This window comes from Glycine max, chromosome 19 (assembly GCF_000004515.6).
Source record: "Glycine max cultivar Williams 82 chromosome 19, Glycine_max_v4.0, whole genome shotgun sequence".
NCBI lineage: Eukaryota > Viridiplantae > Streptophyta > Magnoliopsida > Fabales > Fabaceae > Glycine > Glycine max.
Genome location: NC_038255.2, coordinates 18,828,097 through 18,853,521, shown reverse-complemented (window position 1 = coordinate 18,853,521; position 25,425 = coordinate 18,828,097). Strand labels below are relative to the sequence as shown.

Below are 25,425 nucleotides of genomic sequence, written 5' to 3'. Positions count from 1 at the left end.
GGAACATCATCTTCGCATATCGCGAACACTTGACCTTTGTCTCCCAGACCCGCGCTTATAAAGCTTCTACTTATCTGGCAGGGCGGGCTTCCTTCACTTTCTTGTCTCCAACGCGAGCTCTGACCACTGTTCTTCCTTCCCGCGATGCTTCTTTTCATGTCCGCCTGAGTGGGCTTATAGCCTAAACCATACTTCCCACGATTTCCTTGGGTTTTTATCAGGCTAGTTATGCCGCCGTTGTTTTTGCCTAAACCCATCCCGAGTTCATAACCGTTCCCCGACATAACTCGGGCCATCATTACCGCTGCATCGGACAGACTAGGCTGCCCAAAGAGGGAGTCCACGGAGGAGATGCTGACCACCTCAAAAGACTGGAAAGCAGTTTCTAACGATTCTTCTGCGGCTTCCACATAAGGCATGGAGGATGGGCAGCTTACCAAGATATCTTCCTCGCCTGACACGATGACCAAGTGCCCCTCCACTACGAATTTCAGCTTTTGGTGGAGTGTAGAAGGCACAACTCCCACTGAGTGGATCCACGGGCGTCCCAACAGGCAGCTGTAGGGGGGGTTAATGTCCATTATTTGGAAAGTGACTTGACAGGTGTGAGGGCCTATTTGTACAGGGAGATCGATCTCTCCCCTAACCTCTCGGCGAGTGCCGTCGAAGGCCCGAACCACCATTGAACTTGGTTTTAAGTGGGAAGCATTGAATGGTAACTTCTCCAAAGTGCTCTTAGGCATCACGTTTAAACTGGAACCATTATCGATGAGCACCTTGGCTACGATATGGTCCATACACTTGACTGATACGTGTAAAGCCTTATTATGCCCTCTCCCCTCGGCGGGGATTTCTTCTTCGGCGAAGGCAAGATAGTTGTTGGCAGCGATATTGTTGACCAGCCCTCCGAAACCTTCTACCGAGATATCTTGGGCCACGTGAGCCTCGTTCAGCACTTTTACTAGCAGAGCCCGATGAGGCTCGGAGCTCATAAGTAACTCCAACAGCGAGACCCTAGCCGGGGTTTTGTTGAGCTGTTCGATTACCTTGAATTCGCTCTGCTGAATTATCCGAAGGAACTCACTGGCTTCCTCTAGCGACACCTCCTTTCTACCATCCTTTATCTCCGGGGGCCCCTTTGCTGGAATATCTTTATTCGAAGCGTGGGGTGCTTCGCCATCTTGCTCCTCCACCACTTTTCCTTTTCCCTTGACGTCGGCGGGTTGGACTGGTAGGTCCGGAGGTGCGAACACACGACCACTACGGGTCACACCACTCAGTCCCGTGATATTTGTTACTTTAGCTGACAGCGAGCTGACGTCAGTGACTTCTTCTTCCTTCTCCCCCGGAGGTGTATATCTCCACGGGACCGCGTGGCTATTTTGGTATGGGAAAGGAACAGGTTTGGCTATTAAAGGGTGTCCGGGCTTTTGCGAAGCTGCGCTTTTAGTGAAGTATATCACCAAGGGTTTGGGCTTCACAACACCGCTCCCCTCCGTAGATTGCATGCATATATGCTGCTCTTCTTTTCCTTCAATGCCGACTTCCAGTCGACCTTGATCTATCATCCGCTGTAATAATTCCTCTACTTCCAAACACGTCTCCATGTCATGCATCTCGCCGGAGTGTAGCAGACAGGAATCCTCCTTACACCCACTATGGGGAATCACACCTCCTTTTTGTAGGGCCTCAAAGATAAACCTCCTAGGGGTTGCCAAATCCCTTAAAGGTTTAGACCTGTGCGGCCTATCAGACTCAACTGCATTAACCGCTCCCCCTCCATGATTGGCGAGCGGGTTGGTTCTCACATTGGGCCGATCCTCTTGGAAAGTCAGCCATCTGGCATCCATTAAATGTTGGACCTTGTATTTAAGGGCCAAGCATTTTTCGACGAAATGCCCCGGGACACCCCCATGGTACTTGCAAGTTGCGTTAGGGTCATACCACTTCGGGAAAGGGGGTTCGAGGACCCTTCCGGGAGTTACCACGGCCAAATGATTGGCGATGAGGGATGGTAGAAGATCTTCGTACGTCATTGGGAGCGGGGTGAATTCCGGCAATGGCCTCGGAGGGAAGTTCCTTGTCGTGTTGGAATTACCGGCCGGTCGAGTCGTGTTCGGAGTTGGAACTTGGGGAGCTTCCCTCTGGGTGGGTGCCTTAGGCTGCACGGGTGTTGAACTAGAGGCGTTCCCAGCATGAGCCGAGAAGCTTGGGTGATGTTGCGCGTACTGATGGGTACCATGAGGTGTTTGCTGGGGTTTGACCCACGCGGGTGTTGAAGAGACGGCATGGGCATCTCCTTCCTTCCTTTTTGCCCCTGTTGCCCCGATTCTTTTGGCATTCGCGTTTGTGGAGGACACGTAATCAAACTTTCCTCTTTTCAATCCAACCTCGATTCTTTCCCCGGCAAACACCAGATCCGCAAAGCTGGACGGCATGTAACCCACTAGCTTCTCATAGTAGAACACTGGCAGAGTGTCTACCATCATGGTGATCATCTCTCTCTCAACCATGGGAGGAGCTACTTGTGCCGCCAAATCCCTCCATCGCTGCGCATATTCTTTAAAGGTTTCACCCTCTTTCTTGAACATATTCTGCAGTTGAGTACGGTCAGGAGCCATATCAGAATTGTACTGATACTGCCTTAGGAAGGCGGTAATCAGATCCTTCCAAGTACGGATACGGGAAGCTTCCAAATTAGTGTACCACACTACCGCAGCTCCGGCCAAGCTATCCTGAAAGAAGTGTATCAACAGCTTTTCATCTTTAGAGTGGGCGCCCATCTTACGGCAGTACATTTTAAGATGGTTTTTGGGACAAATCGTCCCTTTATACTTGTCGAAGTCCGGCACTTTGAACTTCGGGGGAATAACAACATCGGGTACTAAGCAAAGATCCGTCATGTCTGCAAACGGATAGTCCCCAAATCCTTCCACAGCCCTCAATCTTTCCTCGAGGAGATCGAGCTTCCTTCTTTCTTCAGTGCCTGGTGCCGGCCCCTCGGGGATCGGGGGATAGAACTCGACATCCCTTCGAGCATAATCTTGAGGGTCTTTATGGACTTCGTCAGGCTGCTGAGGAGGCTCTCTTTCATGGACGGGAGAGGCAATGTGGCCCGCATCTTCTTGCAAGACGGGTGGTGAATAGTTGGGCGGCAATCCATAAGGGTAAGCCGCTCGGTTGTATCCCAGGTGAGGGCCGCCATCGTGCCCCAGTGTGTCCCTTCCCCATCCTACTATGTTTGAGGGAGGATGGTGCGTAGTTGCCAAGACAGTCGGGTCTGCTTCGGCAGCCGAACTGACAGCGGCGGCGGTGGCCGCGTTCTTCTCTATGAGCTGCTTCATACTTAACATGGCCTCCATCATGGAGGCCATTTGTTCTTTCAGAGCCGACATGTCGGCTTTCATCTGTTCCTGCGTCTCCTCTTGATCACCCATCGTTCTAGATTTGGATCTGGTGCGATAGGGATCCCTTGCGGCGCGTTTAGTTATGGTGTTTTTCCCTAAAAAACCAAACATGAGGAGTGGGTAAAGAAAGAAAATGCATGCTAGAGATGAAATGTAGGAGTGATTTGATTTGCACAAGCTTTTTGGAGTAGAAACATGGGACCAACTCATTTTATTTCAAAAGAAGTCGTATCCAGTCAAGGTCTGAGAGACCATACAAGTTTCCTAACGATTTCTAATTATGTGGGCCATTAAGTCTATCATATGCTGACAATAGCCGAGAAGCCCATGAATCTCTTCGGGGGTGGAGTAGGTGTCTGCCATCGCCTTGGCCTTGGCTAACAAGCGGGGAAGTTCTTGACTCCCGTTCAAGGTAAGAGCAAACCGGTCCATCCACATGGTTGCCTCTTGGTGTAAAGAGTCGATCACCCTTCCTCTAGCCTCTTTTTCCGCATATACTTGAGCATACTCATCCGCGATTCTATGCTCGTGGGCCGTGGCTAGACCTAACTCTTCTTGGTACTTGGCGATGATAGCTAGCATGTTGGTCTCCGTCTCGCATAAATGCTGAGACAAGCTTCTTTTGGACCTTGAACAAGCAATTAACTCCTCTTTCAGAACCATGCTATGTGCTCGCGACTGGTCTCTTTCTTCCCTTCGCAACTTGAGTTCACTATTGCTACCCCATAGAGCTCCGCGAAATTTGTTCCGGCCATACTCTTCCTTGCGAGCCCTCTTAGTCTCTTGTTCAAGGGCTCTTGCAGTAATTGCATTCTCTTCCCGTAACCCGGCACACTCCTTCCGAACGTGTGTAGCGGCCAACTTGAACTTCTCCTTGGCAAGTTTTGCCTTTCCTAACTCGCTTTTGAGAGTTTGGACTTCTTCGTCCTCTTCCGGTGCTTCAAAACTCTCTTCGCTGACGACTTTTAACTTGGCGAGCCAATCTAAACCTCGTATATGAACTTTCAGCCATTCGTGGTACCCACCAATGATGCCATTACGAATGCCTCTAAGCTCTTGATCTTTCCTTAACGGGGTTTCCCATGCCTTATGGATTCTTTGTATACTCTTGGAACTTTGTGCGCCGAGATCCCTCACAAGGAAAGGAGACATGCTTTCTTCCGTCGGTGCTCCCCTCATGGGGTACCCTAGTTGTCTTATAGCGAGCGCGGGATTGTAGTTAATACAACCCCTCGTTCCTACCAGCGGAATGTTTGGGTATCCTCCACATGAGAAAAGGACTCCTTCTTTTCCTTCCTTCCATCGGGGGAACCAACTGTTTGTTCTACCTCCTATCCCGGCCAAGAGCTGGTCCCAATCTATTCTCCTCTTTTCAGTGCACGAGCGATGGCTCAGGAGCGGACATGGATGTCTTGTGTCTTGTCGGAACAAGTGCGAAACCAACCAAACACAAAGGGCGGGTAAGCAACAGATGATCCGTGCGCTACTCTTTTCGCACCTTCGGTCAAATGTGTCCAATAGATCTGCCAAGACAGCTACCACCAGACTTTCCTTGCTATGGTGGTAGGCAAGGAAAGCGTCGATTGCTGCTAGGTCTACCAAACCATCCACGTTTGGAAAGAGGACGACTCCAAAAATTAGCAAAGCTAACACATCCATAAACGGGACCCAGTCTCCTTGATTGGCCATACCCCTCGCCTTGTCTTCTAGGTACCTCTGTGGTAGGCCCGCTATGCCGTTCCGAGTCTGTTTTATGCGGTCCAAACCTCTTGCTGAATCCTTGACCACAGTTGCAATTCTGGTCAAAGAGGGGAGACACCCGGAGGAAAGGTATGGTTTTCTTCCCCCGAGAGGACACCCCAGAATTTCCTCGAATTCTTCAATGGTTGGTACCAATTGGAAGTCTCCGAATGTGAAGCATCTCAAAGGCTGGTCGTAGTATTGGGTAAGTGATACAATGGCTTCTATGGACACCTCTGCTATTGTTAACTCTAAGATCTTTCTGTAAGTCTTGCGGAAGGCTTGCATTTGGAGGGGTTCCATCAACCGCCCTAATTCCTTGATGCTGGTGGTATCTAGGCTTTTGACCTTGACTTGGTAGAACCTCTTGCCGGTTTGATTTGTTCCCATGCTTACTAAAGTGAGACAAAAGCTGGTGCAAATCAAAACTCCGATATCTCATGGGTGGGATGGATGAATGCATGATGGAATGCATATGACACAGATGCAATCTAGGAATGCGGGGGTCCGGGGAATTTGTCCCCTTCTTAGATACGACGTCTAGGGGTAGCAAAATGCCCCAACGCACGTTTTTAAGAAGGCGACACGGACCCTCCGTTGGTTTGTTTACAGTAGGGATCAAGACAGAACCCATATGCAATGCCTATGCAAAAGACACAATGCGGGAATGTACACAGTATGACAATATTTACCGAACATAAGCAAAAGGGTATATGATACTCATGCATGGCAGTGTGAAAAATGGCACGCAGCGTGTTTGCTCCGTGCCCCTATTTAAGGGACCTATAAGGGAAAAAGCTAACTAGGCTTTTAGTAATAACCCCCAAGGTAGTCATATCTCTCTTGATGGTTTCTAGAGGTATCATCCCCTTCGAAGAACATATTGCAGCAGTAGGGACTACTAGCAACAATAAGTTTTCAAAGAGAAAAGCTCTAGATGAGGGTTCACTGTAACCAAGCAAGTCGGAGACCTAGCATGATCACAGATTCACCTCCACTCCTTATGTTCCCATGAACCCGGGTATAGGGCCCTTTTTCACTCACAGTGTGTGCAAATAGTGTTAGTGTATGTGTGCATCAAATGAATAAATATTTACCTCATGCATACATTCTAAAACGCACTAAAAGCAACAAATAGTTTATATACATAAGAACATAAGACAAATAAAGGGAAACCAACAAAGGAGAAAGTCATGATAAAACATTGCACAAGATTAAATGGCCTAACTCTCTAAAAAACAGTCCCCAGTGGAGTCGCCAACTGTCGCAACCTACCCTTCGGCGGGAGGGCGACGCGTGACTCGCGGGATGCGTGTTCCACGAAAGGAATACGCGCGGAGTCGCCACGAACGTTTATTTGAGGAAAACGTCGGAAAAACCGGAAAAGACGCGATCTACGAACTTTTAAGTGAAAGGTTCGGGAGTTGTATTTACGCACAGGGAAGGTATTAGCACCCCACACGTCCGTCCCAAGGGACGGCAGCCTTTAATCGAATGTGCAAACATGACTTTGATTTTTACGTTCCCTTTTATGTCCTTATATCCTTTATACCCTTTTTATATTTTTCTCTTTTTTGGGGTCGACAAGGGTGTTTCCCTTTGCTCCTACGTATTCCTCAATTTGCGATGAGGAAATCAGACCTACCTAGTTCTTTCTTATCAAGTGATTCTTTTTTACTTAAGTGGTGATCATTTTAAGGCGTTGGACCTTAAAAATGATCCATTTTATTTAGTGAGAAATTGAAATGACAAACTTCAAAAGCCTATTTTTGTGGACGAGGTTGACTAGGCGAGTTGATTTTAGCCTTAGTTTAACTTTAGTTATTAATCAATTCGATTAAGAATGAGAAATCCCAAAGAGAAAAACGTCCGATTGATTTTCCGCTTTATTTTACTAAAAGATGTTTTTTGATTATTATATTATTTTTTTACCTCTTTTTGATTTCCAACGTGGTTACGGCACGACCAAACGGTCGGAATTCATTTTAACCGAAGTTAACGGATAGTACAATTCAAACGTTCGGTGGAAATTTATTTTATTTTTAAGTTAAGCGAGAAATGACTTAAGTAAAATGGCTTAAGCACGTCAAGAGGGGGTATAAAAAGTAAACAAAACGAGAATAAAAATGCACGAAACACAATGTGGACCACCATGGGTGCATAGAATGAATCGAAAAGCTTGGTTCGAGGTACTTACCCGTTGAAGATCGAAGAACGATGAAGAACGGATGAAGAACGTCGAAGAACGGTTGAAACTTTTGCGAAATTCCTCACGGAAAACGTTACGGAAACGTTTCGGAAGCGCCTCGGCTTAGATTTTCTTCACGGAAATAATTTTTCCAAGCAAATTCGAAAGAGAGAGAAGTGCCTAAGGGGCTGAACCCCTTCCTTCTTCACTTCCTCCCCTATTTATAGCAAAATAGGGGAGGTGGTTGCCGCCCAGCTCGCCCAGGCGAGCCAGGTTACTTCCTCCAGAAGCAACAGCCTTCTGGAGGAATATTCTGGAGGGCCCAAGTGGGCCTGGGTGCTATTTGCACCCCCATTTTTACTAAGTACACCCCCCTCTATTTTTTTGGTGATTCTTTTTCCGTAAAGTTACGGAAACTTACGAATTCCGTAACGATACTTGTTTTCTTTCCGTAATGTTACGGAACCCCGCGGATTACATAATCATCCCCTTTTTGACTTACGGAATGTTACGGAACCTCACTTAATTATGCAACGATGCTTCCATTTGATTTCCGGTGTGACACGGAAACTCACGGATTGTGCATCTATATTTTTTTTGGTTTTCCAGCATGTCCTGGAATTTCACAAATCGCCTAATGATGGGTGTCAAGCACCTCACAAGGACCAAAGAAAGGTCGCATGTCATCAAGCAAAGGTCCCCGGACGAAATTAGGGTATGACAGCCTAACTACATGCAAGAAATAAAAATGAAGATAGAGAAGGGAAAGAAAAGTTGGGTTGCCTCCCAGTAAGCGCTTCTTTAATGTCATTAGCTTGACGCATCATCCTGTTATCCATGATCCAATAATGTTCCCACTTCACGGACCTTCTTCTCAGGTCTTCTTTCCTCCATCACATGAACTTTAAAATAGACATTCCGGTCAAGTGGCTCTTTATCTTCATGAAATAATTCAAAACTAATTTTCTGATATCTACTACACAGCTTGCAGTAGACATGAATGGGTGACCAAGAATGAGAGGAATATCAGCGTCCTCTTCTATGTCTATCACAATAAAATCAGCTGGGAATATAAGGTGTTTCACCTTCACCAAAACATGTTCAATCACTCCATATGGTCTTGCGATGGAGCAATCAGCTAACTGGAGGGTCATGCGTGTAGGTATTATCTCTATCTCCCCAAGTTGCCGGTGAATGAAAAGAGGCATTAAGTTGATACTAGCTCCCAAGTCTATGAGAGCTTTTCCTACAACAACCTCACCAATGGAACATGGTATCGTGACAACTCTAGGATCTCTGTGCTTAGGTGGAAGAATGCGTTGAATCACAGCACTACAATTGCCTTCCACCACAATTCTATCACTATGGATGTACCGGTTCTTCTTTGTCATCATATCTTTTAAAAATTTGGCATAGAGTGGCATCTGTTGAAGTGTTTCTCCAAAGGGTAAAGTAATTTCCAGTTTCTTGAAGATAAAAAGAAATATGGCCAAATGTCTTTCTTTCTCTTTCTGGGAAGGTACCAAAGGATAAGGTACTTCCTTGCCTTCATTTGGAGTAGTATCCTTCTTCTTGTCAATGTTTACCTCACTTTTTCCTTTCCTCATCTCATCATCAACAACTTTCTCTTTTTGTTTTTCATTTTTCAACTTTTTTTTCCTTTTCTTTTTCTTCTTCTTTTGTTCTTTCTTTTTCTTTCCCTTTTATTGGTGTCTCTTCTTCCTTGTCATCTTTAGTCTCCTCATTAATCTCTTCAAGTTCTACAAAATCAGAAACAGGTTCAAGTGCTGGCTTAGGTGCTAGCTGTTGTTTGTGTTCCTCCATCTTCTTTCCAGCTTCACTATCATCTTTGGATTGCCATTCTACTTCTAGTCATCACAGCTTTACATTCCTTCTTGGGATTTTTCTCTGTATTAGCTGTAAAACTGCTTGATGATCTATCCACCAATTGCTTTGCAAGCTGTCCCACTTGGACCTCAAGATTCTTTATGGCGGACTCTGTGCTCTTCTGATTGGACATAGAAACCTGCGTAAACTGAGCTAGAGTCTCTTCTAGCTTTGTTGTGCGATCATAGAGACTAGGCCCTTGTTGTTGTGGCCTTGTGGATGGTCCACCTTAATCTCTGTTGAACTGATTCCCAGAGTGGTTCCTCCATTGTCCTTGTTGTCGATTATATTGCTGGCCATGTTGAAATCCAGAAAATCCTCCTACATTGAAATTGTTCCTGGGCTGATTTCCCATGTAATTGACTTCATGAGTGGGGTGTTCTCAATAGGAATACATCATCCAGATTCATGAGCTCCTCCATCTAAGGTACATCCTACAACCGGCAAAGCAGAAGCATATGAAGTATGTGCAGAATGAACTTGAGTTGGCAACTTACTTAGTGTTTCGGTCAAGGTTTCTAGTTGCTTAGACAACAATTTGTTTTCTGCCAACAATGCATCTTGGGAGGTTAACTCCAATAAACTCTTTTTGGTGGGAATGTGAGCTCTATCTCTCAAAATAGCAATGTCGCTTGCAGCCATATTTTCAATGAGATCCATGGCTTCTTCAGGGGTCTTCAATTTGATTTTCCCACCTGCAGAAGCGTCTAATAGCTGTTTGGACTGCGGTCTTAACCCATCTATAAAGATATTGAGCTGTATCGATTCTGAGAATCCATGAGTGAGAGTCTTTCTCAATAACCCATGGAATCATTCCAAAGCCTCACTCAAAGATTCATCAGGAAATTGATGAAAAGAAGAGATGGCAGCTTTGCCTTCTGCAGTCTTAGACTCAGGGAAATATTTCTTCAGAAATTTCTCCGCTACTTTATCCCATGTCTTAAGACTATTACCTTTGAATGAATGAAGCCACCTCTTGGCTTCCCTTGATAAAGAAAATGAAAACAAGCTCAGTAGGATTGCATCTTTAGGCACTCCAGCCAACCTAATAGTATTGCATATTTCTATGTAAGTGGCTAAATGTGCATATGGGTCTTCATTTGGTAATCCATGAAACAAATTATTCTGAATCAACTGGATCAATGATGGTGGATAAGTAATGGTTTGTGCTTGAACTTCTGGTTGTGCAATGCTGGTGAAAAATTGTGGCACATTAGAACTTGAATAATCTTCCAGAGTAACTCTTCTTGGCTCTTCAGCCATGATGTAGTATTCACTAGGATCTAAATGAGAATGTTCTACAATAGGAAAACTAGAAGATGCCTCAGAAGATTGAGGTTCTTCCTCTGGAATTGTTGCTGCCTTTAAGTCCTGCAAAAATTTCTAATTCTTTCTTGATTACGCCTTCTACAAGTGGCGTTAATCTCCAAATCAATGGGAATCAAATCACCTGCAAAAGTTATCCAGTTCAAAAGAACAATGAATGTACTAAACTACTATGTTAGTCAAAAAGAATCAAAAAATTGAAAAAGCAAAATTAAACCAATGCTGCAAACTGAACAAAACTCTACTAACTGTTTAGTTCCCTGGCAACGACGCCATAAATACTTTGATCACTCCCCACTGCAGTTACTTTTTGTGCATATATGTCTCAAGGAATTTTCAATGGGGAGTTTTCTCACCGGAAAGCACACCGGGTCGTCAAGTATTTAAAATTAAAATGGATGAATCTGAGTATCTAACACAAGGAACTAATGTTAGCCTGAATTATGTGTTGTTGAGAGAACATGTATAAGTGATAATTTCAAACAGAATTTAAACTAAACTTGTATGATAAAAACTATAAAATGAAAGGTAAATAAAATCATAGCAGTAGGTAGATATGTTGGGTCTTTCTAACAAACAAGCTGATGCATAGAAATATATTTTTCTAATCGATTGTGCTCTTGTGTTCTATGTTGTAGCCTAAATTACTAAACCCTTGATCCCTCGTCAGGCTGAGTATCCAAGCTTCGTCCGCAGATCCCTCATGTAAGGCTAAGTTTCAGTCCTACTTCAATCAAGTTCTAAAGCAGCAATATATTTTCCAATGCCAACGTCACCTAACTATGCATACAAATGGTTGATTAGACCAAAAGCATACAAACATTAAGCATTGAAGGAAGCATTGAACAAAGAAAACATAATCAATTTGATATTAGGTATTTACATCAGTTGTTCATTAGAAATCCCCAACTAGGGTGTTCAGCTAGCCATTACAAAGAAACCCTAACAATAAATGAGATTAAAAGCAGAGAATGATAGTTCCTTACAGAAGAAGGGGGATTTCTCCTCCTCTTCTCAGCATCTCACACTCACTCGCTACTAAATAATCTCTCTCAAATGACAAAATCTAGGCTTCAATGCACAAGTTGCTCCTCTTTTCTGCTTCTAGGGCTCTTTTCCCCAAATAGGCCTGTGGCTGCTCTGGAATTCTGTGCCCTTGCCGTTTGTAGAAGCTATCATAAAAGTGGTAAAAGCTGTTACCCTAATTCTGCACAAGACAGGCTTTAAATAGGCTCTGAAATTGCGACGCTGCGCTTAGCACCACCCTCATGCTTAGCGCGAGTAAGTGAAAATGGGGTTAGCGCCAGTCTCGAGCTTAGCCTGGCTGAAGGCACCTGCTGCGCTTAGCGCACTGATCTCGCGCTTAGCGCACGGCTTTAATGCTGATGCTCTACTAGATTCTCCTTTGCACTAACCGCGCTGAAGCTGCGCTTAGCGGTGGATATACGCTTAGCCCAACTGCTACATTTTGCAATAAACTTAGCCTTTTTTTCACCTGAAAATGCGCAAATTTCATCATTAAATCCAATGAAAATGTTCTAGAGACAACATTAACCATAAAACAAGATTTATTTACAAAAATCACTGCAAAATAACCATAAATTAGGGAACTATACAAACTTTGGAAAATTATTTCTATACAAAAGTTAGTCGTACAAAGCGACTAACACTTCTCCTGCCAAAGAAAATGAAAATAAACTGAGCCTGATGGCATCGTCTGGCACTCCTGCAATCTTTACAGTGTTACAAATCTCTATGTATGTTGCTAAGTGTGCATAGGGGTCCTCATTTGGTAATCCATGAAATAGGTTCCCCTGTATGAGATGAATCATGGAATGAGGATAGTTTATATTATGTGCTTGGACTTCTGGCCTCGCAATACTTGTGAAGAATTGCAGCACTAAACTACTGGAATAATCCTCAAAGGTAACCCTGTGTTGATGTTCTTCAGCCATGGCAAAGGCTTCCGGTAAATTTGTAGTGGATTCCCTTGATGACGGTGAATAAGATGATGTAGAATTAGAAGATTGAGCTTCTTCTTCTAGAATGGAAGCTACTATCATATCTTGCAACAATTTCCTTCTCCTTTAGGCTCGATTACTTCTTAAAGTGGCTTCAATTTCCAAGTCCAGAGGAACTAAATTACCTGTAAGAGATCTATGCATAGAAAACACTAACAAAAACAACGGTTATCCAATTCAAGAAGAAAACGAATATAAACAAAACAAGTATCCACAAGTAATAAAAGAATAACAAATATACACTTAATGAACTGAACTAAACTTTCCAAATAGAAAGAAGTTCCCCGGCAACAGCACCATAAACTTGTTTGACGACCGGCAAGTGCACCGGATCGTGCAAGTAGTAAAAAATAGTAAGTGAATACCGAGTATCGAACTCTCAGGAAACTTGATTTACTTGGTAAAGTTGTGGTTTAGTAAATAAGTGTCTTGAAATGAAAGTTTGGTGTGTGGTATGGACAATTATGTAAGCTAAACTATTCAAAAGCAAATCACGTGAGTAGTGGTGTATGAAGATAGATAGACAACGTGTTGGTCTTCCTATTGGGTGACTGATGTTATTAAGGATTTTCTCTACCTCACAATGTTCATGTGTTCTATGTTGTCTCCTGGACTACTAAACCTCGATGTCTCATGCATGTTTAGCCTAATCCTAATCAAGCATCGCCCTCAAATCCCTCTTGTTGAACTAAACTTAACTAGGACCGCATTAAGACATAATATAAAAAAAACTAGGTTATCATACCCCGATGTCTCATGAAAATACGATAAGCTAGCCCTGTCCTATCAGGTTCTAATGATCAAACCATTTCCCAATGTTGAGTGACCCTAACTAAGCGTGCGGTTACGTGATCAAGGCAAAGGCACACTAGAATTAAGTACTGATAGCACAATGAACACATAAAACATCATTAGATAGATATGAAAGTATTTACATCATCTACCCCATAGGAAGAACCAACTGAGGATTTAGCTCTCCATAGCAGGGAAGCTTCCTTTACAACAATGAAAAGAGAACATGAAATATAGAAGCAATACAAGTAGTGGGGATGTCTCCTCCACCTCTAGAAACCTCATAAACTCTCAAAATCTCATTCAAAGCTCTGCAGGATGGCTTCCTCTTCAAGCTCAGTTCTCTCTCAGTCTATCCATAGCCAAAACTCTAAAAATACTCAACTCCCCCTCAGAAATCATGATTTCAGCTTAAATAGGCAATCCTATTAGTGGGCGCACACTTAGCGGAAGATGAGCTCGCTTAGTGCGTGTTATTGACTTCTGGCTTAGCGCCAGTCACCCTCGCTCAGCCTGGAGGTGAAGACGGTGCGCTTAGTGAGTTGCGCTCGCTCAACGCCTCTATACAGCTCATCCTTCTTCTAGAATTGTCCCTGCGCTTAGCCATCAAATGGTGCGCTTAGCGCATGACGTGCTTAGCCAGCTGATGAGTGGCTTAGCGAGTTCATGAAATCTGCACTTCACCAATGTTGCCTATTTTACCTGAAATTGAAGTGGAATGATCATTAAATACACAAGACTGGGATACAAAGTACCTATTACCTAAATTATGAAAAAGTAATTACAATACTACCAAAAAAAACTATACTTGGGAGGGGTTGTATACAATTTACAACATTTTTTTACACAAAAGTTAGTCGTATTGACCGACTAACACATGGTTCATGACATCTTCGTCAAAGTGAAACTAGAAGTAACAGGGACATCAATAGTCCTAAATGTGTTTGGCAGTAGACAAAGTAGCGATGTAACTCTATTCATCTTTTGTCCCAGTTTTTGCAAGACGGTTAATTCCATACTTCAACTTGATTTGATGAACCTTTTCTTAAATGCATGAGCCTGGTTCAACCCCCTAATCCAAGGAAATGAAATTTTGATTGCCAATACTTTGGAAACATTTCATAGAGATGAATGACTCGGGCATACTTATGTTATGCATGGCAAATGTAATTATGAGATTGAGATGCCCGAAGAAACCTCATTTCCTAGTTAACCATGCATTAGGTACCATGTTCAGTGTGAATTTTCATGCTTTTTTTTGTTTTTGTTTTGCAGAGGAAAATGCAAGGATCATGCATGAGTAAACATGAAAATAAAAGGTATTCGAAAAGCATGTTAGATGCAAATGCATGGTGATGAAATGACTTACGCAAAATGCAATGGATGAACATGATAAGTGTCATACCCTAATTTCGTCCGGGGACCTGTGCTTGGTGGCATGCAACTTGTGTTTGGTCATTTTAAGGTGCTTGGCACCCATCATTAGGCAATTTGTGAAATTCCGTGACGTGCTAGAAATCAAAAGAAAATATTGATGCACAATCCGTAAGGTTCCGTAACACACCGGAAATCAAAAGGAAGCATCGTTGCGCAATTAGTGAGGTTCCGTAACATTCCGTAAGTCCAAAAAGGGATGATTATGTAATCTGCAAGGTTCCGTAACATTACGGAAAGAAAACAAGTATCGTTACGAAATTCGTAAGTTTCCGTAACTTTACGAAAAAAGAATCACCAAAAAAGGGCAGGGGGTGTATTTAGTAAAAATGGGGGTGAAAATAGCAACCAGGCCCACTTGGGCCCTCCAGAAGATTCCTCCAGAAGGTTGTTGCTTCTGGAGGAAGCAACCTTGCTCGCTTGGGCGAGCTGGGTGGCAAGCTTCTCCCCCATTTTCTTATAAATAGGGGGAGAAGTGAAGAGAAATTTTGTTCAGCCCTCCTGGTAATTCAGAATCACTTGAAATTAATGAAAAAAATTGGTTCCGTGAAGAAAATCCAAGCCGAGGCGCTTCCGTAACGTTTCCGTGGGTGATTTCGCGAAGGTTTTCGACTGTTCTTCGACGTTCTTCATTCGTTCTTCATCGTTCTTCGGTCTTCAATCGGTAAGTTCCCTAGATCGAACTTTTCAATTCATTCTATGCACCCTTAGTGGTCCTCATTGTTTTTACGTGCTTTCATTTACATTTCATTTACTTTCCGTACCCCCCTTTGACGTGCTTAAGCCATTTATTTAAGTCATTTCTCGCTTAAATCTAAAAATAAAATAAATTTCCACCGATCGTTTGAATTGTATCATCCGTTAATTTCGTTTAAAATGAATTTCGACCGTTCGATCGTGCCGTAACCACATTGGAAATCAAAAAAAGAGGTAAAATAATAATATAATAATAAAAAAATACCTTTTAGTAAAATAAAGCGAAAAATCAATCGGACGTTTTGTCATTGGGATTTCTCATTCTTAATTGAATTGACTAATAACTAAAGTGAAACTAAGGCTAAAATCAACTCGCCTAGTCAAGCTCGTCCACAAAAAAGGATTTTGAAAGTTTATCATTTCAGTTTCTTACCAAGTAAAATGGATCATTTTTAATGTCCAACGCCTTAAAATGATCACCTTTCAAGTAAAAAGAATCACTTGATTCACGCATAAGAAAGAACTACGTAGGTCTGATTTCCTCATCACAATTGAGGAATACGTAGGAGCAAAGGGAAACACCCTTGTCGACCACAAAAATAGAAAAAAATATAAAAAGGGTATAAAGGATATAAGGACATAAAAGGGAACGTAAAAATCAAAGTCATGTTTGCATATTCGATTAAAAGGCTACCGTCCCTTGTGACGGACGTGTGGGGTGCTAATACCTTCCCCGTGCGTAAATACAACTCCCGAGCCTTTCACTTAAAAGTTCGTAGATCGTGTCTTTTCCGGTTTTTCTGACGTTTTCCTCAAATAAACGTTGGTGGCGACTCCGCGCGTATTCCTTTCGTGGAACACGCATCCCGCGAGTCATGCGTCGCCCTCCCGCCGAAGGGTAGGTTGCGACAGTTGGCGACAATTGGTGACTCCACTGGGGACTGTTTTTAGAGAGTTAGGCCATTTAATCTTGTGCAATGTTTTACCATGACTTACCCCTTTGTTGGTTTCCCTTCATTATGTTCTTGTATATATAACTCTTTGATGCTTTTAGTGCATTTTTTGTATGCTTGAGGTAAATATTTATTCATTTGATGCACACAAACACTATTTGCACACACGGTGAGTTGAAAGAAAAAAAAAGGGGCCCTATACCCGGGTTCGTGGGAACATAAGGAGTGGAGGTGAATCTGTGATCATGCTAGGTCTCCGACTTGCTTGATTACAGTGAACCCTCATCTAGAGTTTTTCTCTTTGAAAACATATTGTTGCTAGTAGTCCCTACTGCTGCAGTATGTTCTTCGAAGGGGATGATACCTCTAGAAACCATCAAGAGAGATATGACTACCTTGGGGGTTATCACTAAAATCCTAGTTAGCTCTCTCCCTTATAGGTCCCTTAAATAGGGGCACGGAGCAAACACGCTGCGTGCCATTTTTCACACTACCATGCATAAGTATCATATACCCTTTTGCTTATATTCAGTGAGTATTGTCATACTATGTATATTCCCGTATTGCGCCTTTTGCATATGCATCGCACACGGGTTCTGTCTTGATCCCCTCTATAGACAAATCAACGGGGGGTCCGTGTCACCGTCTTAAATACATACGTTGGGGCACTTTGCTACCCCTAGACGTTGTGTCTAAGAAGGAGACAGTTTCCCGGACTCCTGCATTCCTAAATTACATCTGTGTCATATGCATTTCTTCATGCATTATCCATTCCACCCATGAGATATCGGAGTTTTGATTTGCACCAGCTTTTTGTCTCACTTTAGTAAGCATGGGGACAAATCAAACCGGCAAAAGGTTTTACCAAGTCAAGGTTAAAGGCCTAGATACCACCAGCATCAATGAATTAGGGTAGTTGATGGAACCTCTCCAAATGCAAGCCTTCCGCAAGACTTACGGAAAGATCTTAGATTTGACCATAGCAGAGGTATCCATAGAGTCCATTGCGTCACTCACCCAATACTACGACCAGCCTTTGAGATGCTTCATGTTCGGAGATTTCCAATTGGTACCGACCATTGAAGAATTTGAGGAGATTCTAGGATGTCCTCTCGGGGGAAGAAAACCATATCTTTTCTCTGGGTGTCTCCCCTCTTTTAGCAGAATTGCAACTGTGGTCAAGGATTCAGCAAGAGGTTTGGACCTCGTAAAACAAACTCGAAACGGCATAGCGAGCCTACCACAGAAGTACCTAGAAGACAAGGCGAGGGATATGGCAAATCAAGAAGATTGGGTCCCGTTTATGGATGTGTTAGCATTGCTAATCTTTGGGGTCGTCCTCTTTCCAAACGTAGATGGTTTGGTGGACCTAGCCGCAATCGACGCTTTCCTTGCATACCACCATAGCAAGGAGAGCCCGGTGGTAGCTGTCTTGGTAGATTTATTTGACACATTTGACCGGAGGTGCGAGAAGAGTAGCGCACGGATCATCTGTTGCTTGCCCTCTCTCTGTGTTTGGTTGGTTTCACACCTGTTCCAGCAAGACACGAGGCATCCATGTCCGCTCCAAAGCCATCGCTCGTGTGCTGAAAAGAGGAGAATAGATTGGGACCAGCTTTTGGCTGGGATAGGAGGTAGAACAATCAATTGGTTCCCCCGATGGAAGGAAGGAAAGGAGGGAGTCCTTTTTCTCATGTGGAAGGTACCCAAACATTCCGCTGATAGGAACGAGGGGTTGTATTAACTACAATCCCGCACTCGTTATAAGACAACTAGGGTACCCCATGAGGGGAGCACCGATGGAAGAAAGCATGTCCCCTTTCCTTGTGTGAGATTTCGGCACGCAAAATTTCAAGGCTATACAAAGAATCCATAAGGCATGGGAAACCCCGTTAAGGAAAGATCAAGAACTTAGGGGCATTCGTAATGGCATCATTGGTGGTTATCATGAATGGCTGAAAGTTCATATACGAGGTTTAGATTGGCTCGCCAAGTTAAAAGTCGTCAGCGAAGAGAGTTTCGAAACACCGGAAGAGGACGAAGAAGTCCAAGCTCTCAAAAACGAGTTAGGAAAGGCGAGACTTGCCAAGGAGAAGTTCAAGTTAGCCGCTACACACATCCAGAAGGAGTGTGTCGGATTACGGGAAGAGAATGCAACTACCGCAAGAGCCCTTGAACAAGAGACCAAGAGGGCTCGCAAGGAAGAGTATGGCCGTAACAAATTTCGCGGAGCTCTGTGGGGTAGCAACAGTGAACTCAAGCTGCGAAGGGAAGAGAGGGACCAGTCGCGAGCACATAGCATGGTCTTGAAAGAGGAGTTGGTTGCCTGTTCGAGGTCCAAAAGGAGCTTGTCTCAGCGTTTATGCGAGACGGAGACCAACATGCTAGCTATCATTGCCAAGTACCAAGAAGAGTTAAGTCTAGCCACGGCCCACGAGCATAGGGTCGCGGACGAGTATGCCCTAGTATACGCGAAAAAAGAGGCTAGAGGAAGGGTGATCGACTCTTTACACCAAGAGGCAACCATGTGGATGGACCGGTTTGCTCTTACCTTGAACGGGAGTCAAGAACTTCCTCGATTATTAGCCAAGGCCAAGGCAATGGCAGACACCTACTCCGGCCCCGAAGAAATTCATGGGCTTCTCGGCTATTGTCAGCATATGATAGACTTAATGGCCCATATAATTAGAAACCGCTAGGAAACTTGTATGGTCTCTCAGATCTTGACTAGATACGACTTTCTGAAATAAAATGTGTTGGTCCCATGTTTCTACTCCAAAAAGCTTGTGCGAATCAAATCACTCCTGCATTTTATCTCTAGCATGCATTCTTTCTTTCTTTACCCACTCCTCATGTTTGGTTTTTTAGGAAAAACACCATAACTAAACGCACCACAAGGCATCCCTATCGCACCAGATCCAAATCTAGAACGATGGGTGATCAAGAGGAGACACAGGAACAGATGAAAGCCGACATGTCGGCTCTGAAAGAACAGATGGCTTCCATGATGGAGGCCATGTTAAGAATGAGGCAGCTCATGGAGAAAAACGTGGCCACCGCTGCCACTGTCAGTTCGGCTGCCGAAGCAGACCCAACTCTCTTGGCTACCGCGAGCCATCCTCCCTCAAACATAGTAGGACGAGGAAGGAACACGCTGGGGCATGACGGCAACCCTCATCTGGAATACAACCGAGCGGCTTACCCTTATGGATTGCCGCCCAACTACTCACCACCCGTCCTGCAAGACGATGTGGGCCATATTTCTTCTCCCGTCCTTGAAGGGGAGCCTCCTCAACAACCCGACGAGGTCCACGAAAACCCTCAAGACTATGCCCGAAGGGATGTCGAGTTCTATCCCCCGATCCCCGAAGGGCCGGCACCCAACTCGTTGCCTCAGCCCAACCTCACGGCACAACCAATAGTTTTGTCCATGGAAGGACCGCCCCCGGCAACTGAAGAAAGGAGGAAACTCGATCTCCCCGAGGAGAGATTGAGGGCCATGGAAGGATTTGGTGACTATCCGTTCGCAGACATGACGGATCTCTGCTTAGTACCCGATGTTGTTATCCCCCCGAAGTTCAAAGTACCAGACTTCGACAAGTATAAAGGGACGACTTGTCCTAAGAACCATCTCAAGATGTACTGTCACAAGATGGGCGCACACTCTAAGGATGAGAAGCTATTGATACACTTTTTTCAAGATAGCTTGGCCGGAGCCGCGGTAGTTTGGTACACTAATTTGGAAGATTCCCGTATCCGTACTTGGAAGGATTTGATTACTGCCTTGCTAAGGCAATATCAGTATAATTCCGATATGGCTCCCGATCGCACTCAGTTGCAGAATATGTTCAAGAAAGAGGGCGAAACCTTTAAAGAATATGCACAGCGATGGAGAGACCTGGCAGCACAAGTGGCTCCTCCCATGGTCGAGAGAGAGATGATCACTATGATGGTAGACACTTTGCCAGTGTTCTACTATGAGAAGCTAGTAGGTTACATGTCGTCCAGCTTCGTGGACTTAGTGTTCGCCGGGGAAAGAATCGAGGTAGGATTGAAAAGAGGAAAGTTCGATTACGTTTCCTCCACGAGTGCGAATGCCAAAAGAATCGGGACAACGGGGGCAAAAGGGAAGGAAGGAGATGCCCATGCCGTCTCTTCAACGCCCGCATGGGTCAAACCCCCGCAGACACCTCATGGTACCCATCAGTACGCACAACATCACCCGAGCTTCTCGGCTCACACCGGGAACGCCTCTAGTTCAGCACCTGTGCAACCTAAGGCACCCACCCAGAGGGAAGCTCCCCAAGCTCCAACTCCGAACACAACTCGCCCGGCCGGCAATTCCAACGCAATAAGGAACTTCCCTCCGAGGCCATTTTAAGAATTCACCCCACTCTTGCGTATGAAGAGAAATTTCGTTCAGCCCTCCTGGTAATTCAGAATCACTTGAAATTAGTGAAAAAAATTGGTTCCGTGAAGAAAATCCAAGCCGAGGTGCTTCCATAACATTTCCGTGGGTGATTTCGCGAAGGTTTACGATCGTTCTTCGACGTTCTTCATTCGTTCTTCATCGTTCTTCGGTCTTCAACCGGTAAGTTCCCTAGATCGAACTTTTCAATTCATTCTATGCACCCTTAGTGGTCCTCATCGTTTTTACGTGCTTTCATTTACATTTCATTTACTTTCCGTACCCCCTTTTGACGTGCTTAAGCCATTTATTTAAGTCATTTCTCGCTTAAATCTAAAAATAAAATAAATTTCCACCGATCGTTTGAATTGTATCATCCGTTAATTTCGTTTAAAATGAATTCCGACCGTTTGGTCGTGCCGTAACCACATTGGAAATCAAAAAAAGAGGTAAAATAATAATATAATAATAAAAAAATACCTTTTAGTAAAATAAAGCGAAAAATCAATCGGACGTTTTCTCTTTGGGATTTCTCATTCTTAATTGAATTGACTAATAACTAAAGTGAAACTAAGGCTAAAATCAACTTGCCTAGTCAAGCTCGTCCACAAAAAAGGATTTTGAAAGTTTATCATTTCAGTTTCTTACCAAGTAAAATGGATCATTTTTAAGGTCCAATGCCTTAAAATGATCACCTTTCAAGTAAAAAGAATCACTTGATTCACATATAAGAAAGAACTACGTAGGTCTGATTTCCTCATCACAATTGAGGAATACGTAGGAGCAAAGGGAAACACCCTTGTCGACCCCAAAAATATAAAAAATATAAAAAGGGTATAAAGGATATAAGGACATAAAAGGGAACGTAAAAATCAAATTCATGTTTGCACATTCAATTAAAGGCTGCCGTCCCTTGTGACGGACGTGTGGGGTGCTAATACCTTCCCCGTGCGTAAATACAACTCCCGAGCCTTTCACTTAAAAGTTCGTAGATCGCGTCTTTTCCGGTTTTTCCAACGTTTTCCTCAAATAAACGTTGGTGGCGACTCCGCGCGTATTCCTTTTGTGGAACACGCATCCCGCGAGTCATGCGTCGCCCTCCCGCCGAAGGGTAGGTTGCGACAGTTGGCGACAATAAGTGACAAATGCAGGAACGATATGTCCATTATGATGCCATGAAGAGATGCATGATGCAATCAAGGAATATGCCAGAGTGAGTTTTCTATGTGCCCCTTCTAGTGACAATTCCCTAGCGTGGTTTTACGTAACCTTACTAGCTTCTAGAGATATCATCCTCTTAGGTAATACATTGTAGCGATAGGGACAATCAGCAACAACACATCACTAAAAGAGGAAAACTCTAGATAAGGCTTCACTATCATCAAGCGAGTCTGAGACCCAGCATGACCACAAATTCACCCCCACTCCTTATGGCTCACATAGACTTGGGCATAGGGCCTAATATCTCAATGTGTGTGTGAGGTGTAGGTGTCATGTGTGTGTAGAAAAAAGGTATTTCTAACTATGAATGTAATTGATAGACAAACACACCAAACAAAACAACATAGCAAAGGTTATGTACAAATATGGACAAAAAACCAAAGATAAAAAGGAAGGGAGAACATAAATAAAGAAGAAGTCATGATGAGATGTTGCAAATTGATTGATTGACCTAACTCTCTAGAAATAGTCCTCATTGGAGTCGCCAACTGTCACAACCTACCCTTGGTGGGAGGGCGACGTGGGGCTCATGGGTGCGTCTTCCAAGGGAGGAAGGCGCACGGAGTCGCCACTAATGTTTACTCGAGGAAAACATCAGAAAAACCGAAACGTGTGGTCTACGAACTTTGATCGTGAAATGATCGGGAGTTGTTTTTATGCATGGGGAAGGTATTAGCACCCCACACATCCGTCACAAGGGACGACAACCTTCAATCAAGTGTGCAAATATGACTTCAAAACTACGTATTTTCCCTTTTTTGATGTTTTTTAGCTTTTTATGGGTCTTTTGTATTTTTTATCTTTTTGTGGTCGACAAGGGTGTTTCCCTCGCTCCTACATATTCCTCAATTGCAATGAGGAAATCAGACCTACGTAATTCTTTTAGAACTAAACATTGGTTAAGTTGTTTTTATTTGTTTTCACAAGAATGATTTTAACCGAATAAAAGTCGTTTAAGGCGTTGGACCATTAAACGATCTTTTAATTCTTTTGAAAGGAGAGTAATGTTAAGGCATTGGACCATTAACGATCTCTTGGTTGTGAAAGAAGAGAAACGTTAAGGCATTGGACCATTAATGATCTCTTTATTTTTTTGAAAAGGGGTGGTCGACAAAAGCGGGGCTTTTGCTCCTAATATCCTCGATTTGTGGTGAGGAAGTCAGACCTACGTAGTTCTTGCGAAAGTGGTAAAGTTATGTGTTGATTTTATGCTTTTGAACGGTCCATGTGTTGATTTTATGCTTTTGAAACATCTCAAAAGCCTTACAGAGGCACCTCAGCTTGGATTTGCTTCACGGAAACACGTTTTTTCACTCAAAACAACTGAAATACACAGCATAGGGGTCAGGGACCCTTTGAAATAGCCTCCTTCCTCTATTTATAGGAGGAAAAGGGGAGGAGGTTGCCGCTTTGCTCGCCCAGGCGAGCAAGTGGCTTCCTCAGGAAGTTTCCTGATGCAGCCCCTATATTGTTAAGTTCACCCCCCTCTTGTACTTTACGGAAAAGTTGCGGAAGCATTATGGAAGCGTATCGGAAGCCCCAAATATGCTTGTACTTTAGTGAAATATGCTTTCCCAGGGTTACAAAAAATTTTATGGAAGCATTACGGAAGCCCCAAATGCCATTTTTCAACAAAATAGGGGAGGTGCTTGCCACCCAGCTCGCCCAGGCGAGATAGGTTGCTTCCACCTGAAGCAAGAAAAAGTCCAGGATCCTCTAGATGGGCCCAGATTTGAAATTTTCTATTTACACCCTTAGCTTGGTAAGTTCACCCCCTCCCCGTTTTTGTGTTTTTTGGCTATTTTCTTTTCGAAACCTCACGGAAATTTACGAATTCCATGGAGAAGGGTGTTAAACATTTTGAAGTGGTCAAACGAAGGTCGCATGCTGACAAACAATGGTCCCCGGACGAAATTAGGGTATGACACTTGGGAAGGTTGAACTATATAGCGAGATTCAAATTGTTGCGTAAAAATCAATCCATTCAATGGGACAATGATTGTCAAGTGGCATTTGAAAGGATTAAGCGGTGTCTGATGAATCCCCCTGTGCTCGTACCACCAGTGCCCGGAAAAATGGAGTGGGTCGTCCATTACTTGAGCAAGAAGTTCACGGTATGCGAGATGAACTACTCTTTGCTAGAGAGGATGTGTTGTGCCTTAGTATGGGCAACTCACCGTCTGAGGCAGTATATGCTAAATTACACTACTTGGTTGGTGTCTAAAATGGATCCCTTCAAGTACATCTTCGAAAAGCCCACTCTCACTGGACGGATAGCTCGGTGGCAGGTTCTGTTGTCAGAATTTGATATTGTGTATGTCACTCAGAAGGCAATAAAGGGGAGTGCCTTGGCAGATTACCTAGCTCAACAGCCCATTAATGATTATTAGCCTATACATCTAGAATTCCCTGATAAGGATATCATGACCTTGTTTGAGGAGGAAGTAGAAGATGAGGACAGGGACAGGTGGATTGTGTGGTTTGACAGTGCATCTAATGCACCAGGCCATGAAATTAGGGAAGTATTGGTTTCCCCGGACAAACAATATATACCTTTCATGGCTAGGTTGGGCTTTGACTGCACAAGTAACATAGCGGAGTACGAGGCATGTGCCCTTGGGATCCGAGTAGCAATCGACTTTAGGGTCAAGTTACTCAAGGTGTACAGAGACTCGACATTGGTAATTCATCAGTTGAAGGGTGAATGGGAGACCAGAAACCACAAATTGGTGCCTTACCAGGCTCACATTGGGAAATTGATGGAACTCTTGATGACATATCATTTCATCACATTCCTAGAGAGGAAAATCAGATGGTCGATGCCCTTGCCACCCTAGCATCCATGTTCCAACTAAGCCTGCATGGAGATTTGCCGTACATTGAATTCAAATGTCGTCGTAAGCCTGCACATTGTTGTTTGATAGAAGAAGAGGAGGATGGTAAGCCTTGGTACTTCGATATCAAACAATACATTGAAGACAAGTAATACCCGCCTGAGGTCTCTGACAATGACAAGAGGACATTACAAAGGTTGGCGGCTGGTTTCCTCTTGAGTGGAAATGTCTTGTACAAGAGGAATCGTGACATGGTGCTGCTTCGATGTGTGGATGCAAGAGAGGCTGAACAAATGCTAGTAGAGGTGCATGAGGGATCCTTTGGTACATATGCCAATGGACATGCAATGGCTCGAAAGATTATGAGAGCGGGGTATTATTGGCTCACTATGGAGAACTATTGTTGCGTTCATATGCTAGCGTGACTAGGAATGTGGTGATCAAATTCATCAAGAAAGAGATAATTTGAAGATATAGGTTGCCCAAGAAAATCATCACCGATAATGCCACCAATTTCA

The 25,425-nt window shown here is 43.8% G+C and overlaps 1 protein-coding gene across 1 annotated transcript; it reads right to left on the bottom strand.

The window, feature by feature from the left end:
- Positions 1–8,228: 8,228 nt before the first annotated feature.
- LOC100802576 (uncharacterized) lies at positions 8,229–8,942 on the bottom strand. Its single transcript, XM_014771590.1, has 2 exons — positions 8,859–8,942; positions 8,229–8,759 (listed from the first exon to the last, which is right to left on the bottom strand). Exons 1-2 carry the CDS (start codon positions 8,940–8,942, stop codon positions 8,229–8,231), a joined length of 615 nt encoding a protein of 204 aa, XP_014627076.1.
- Positions 8,943–25,425: the final 16,483 nt, after the last annotated feature.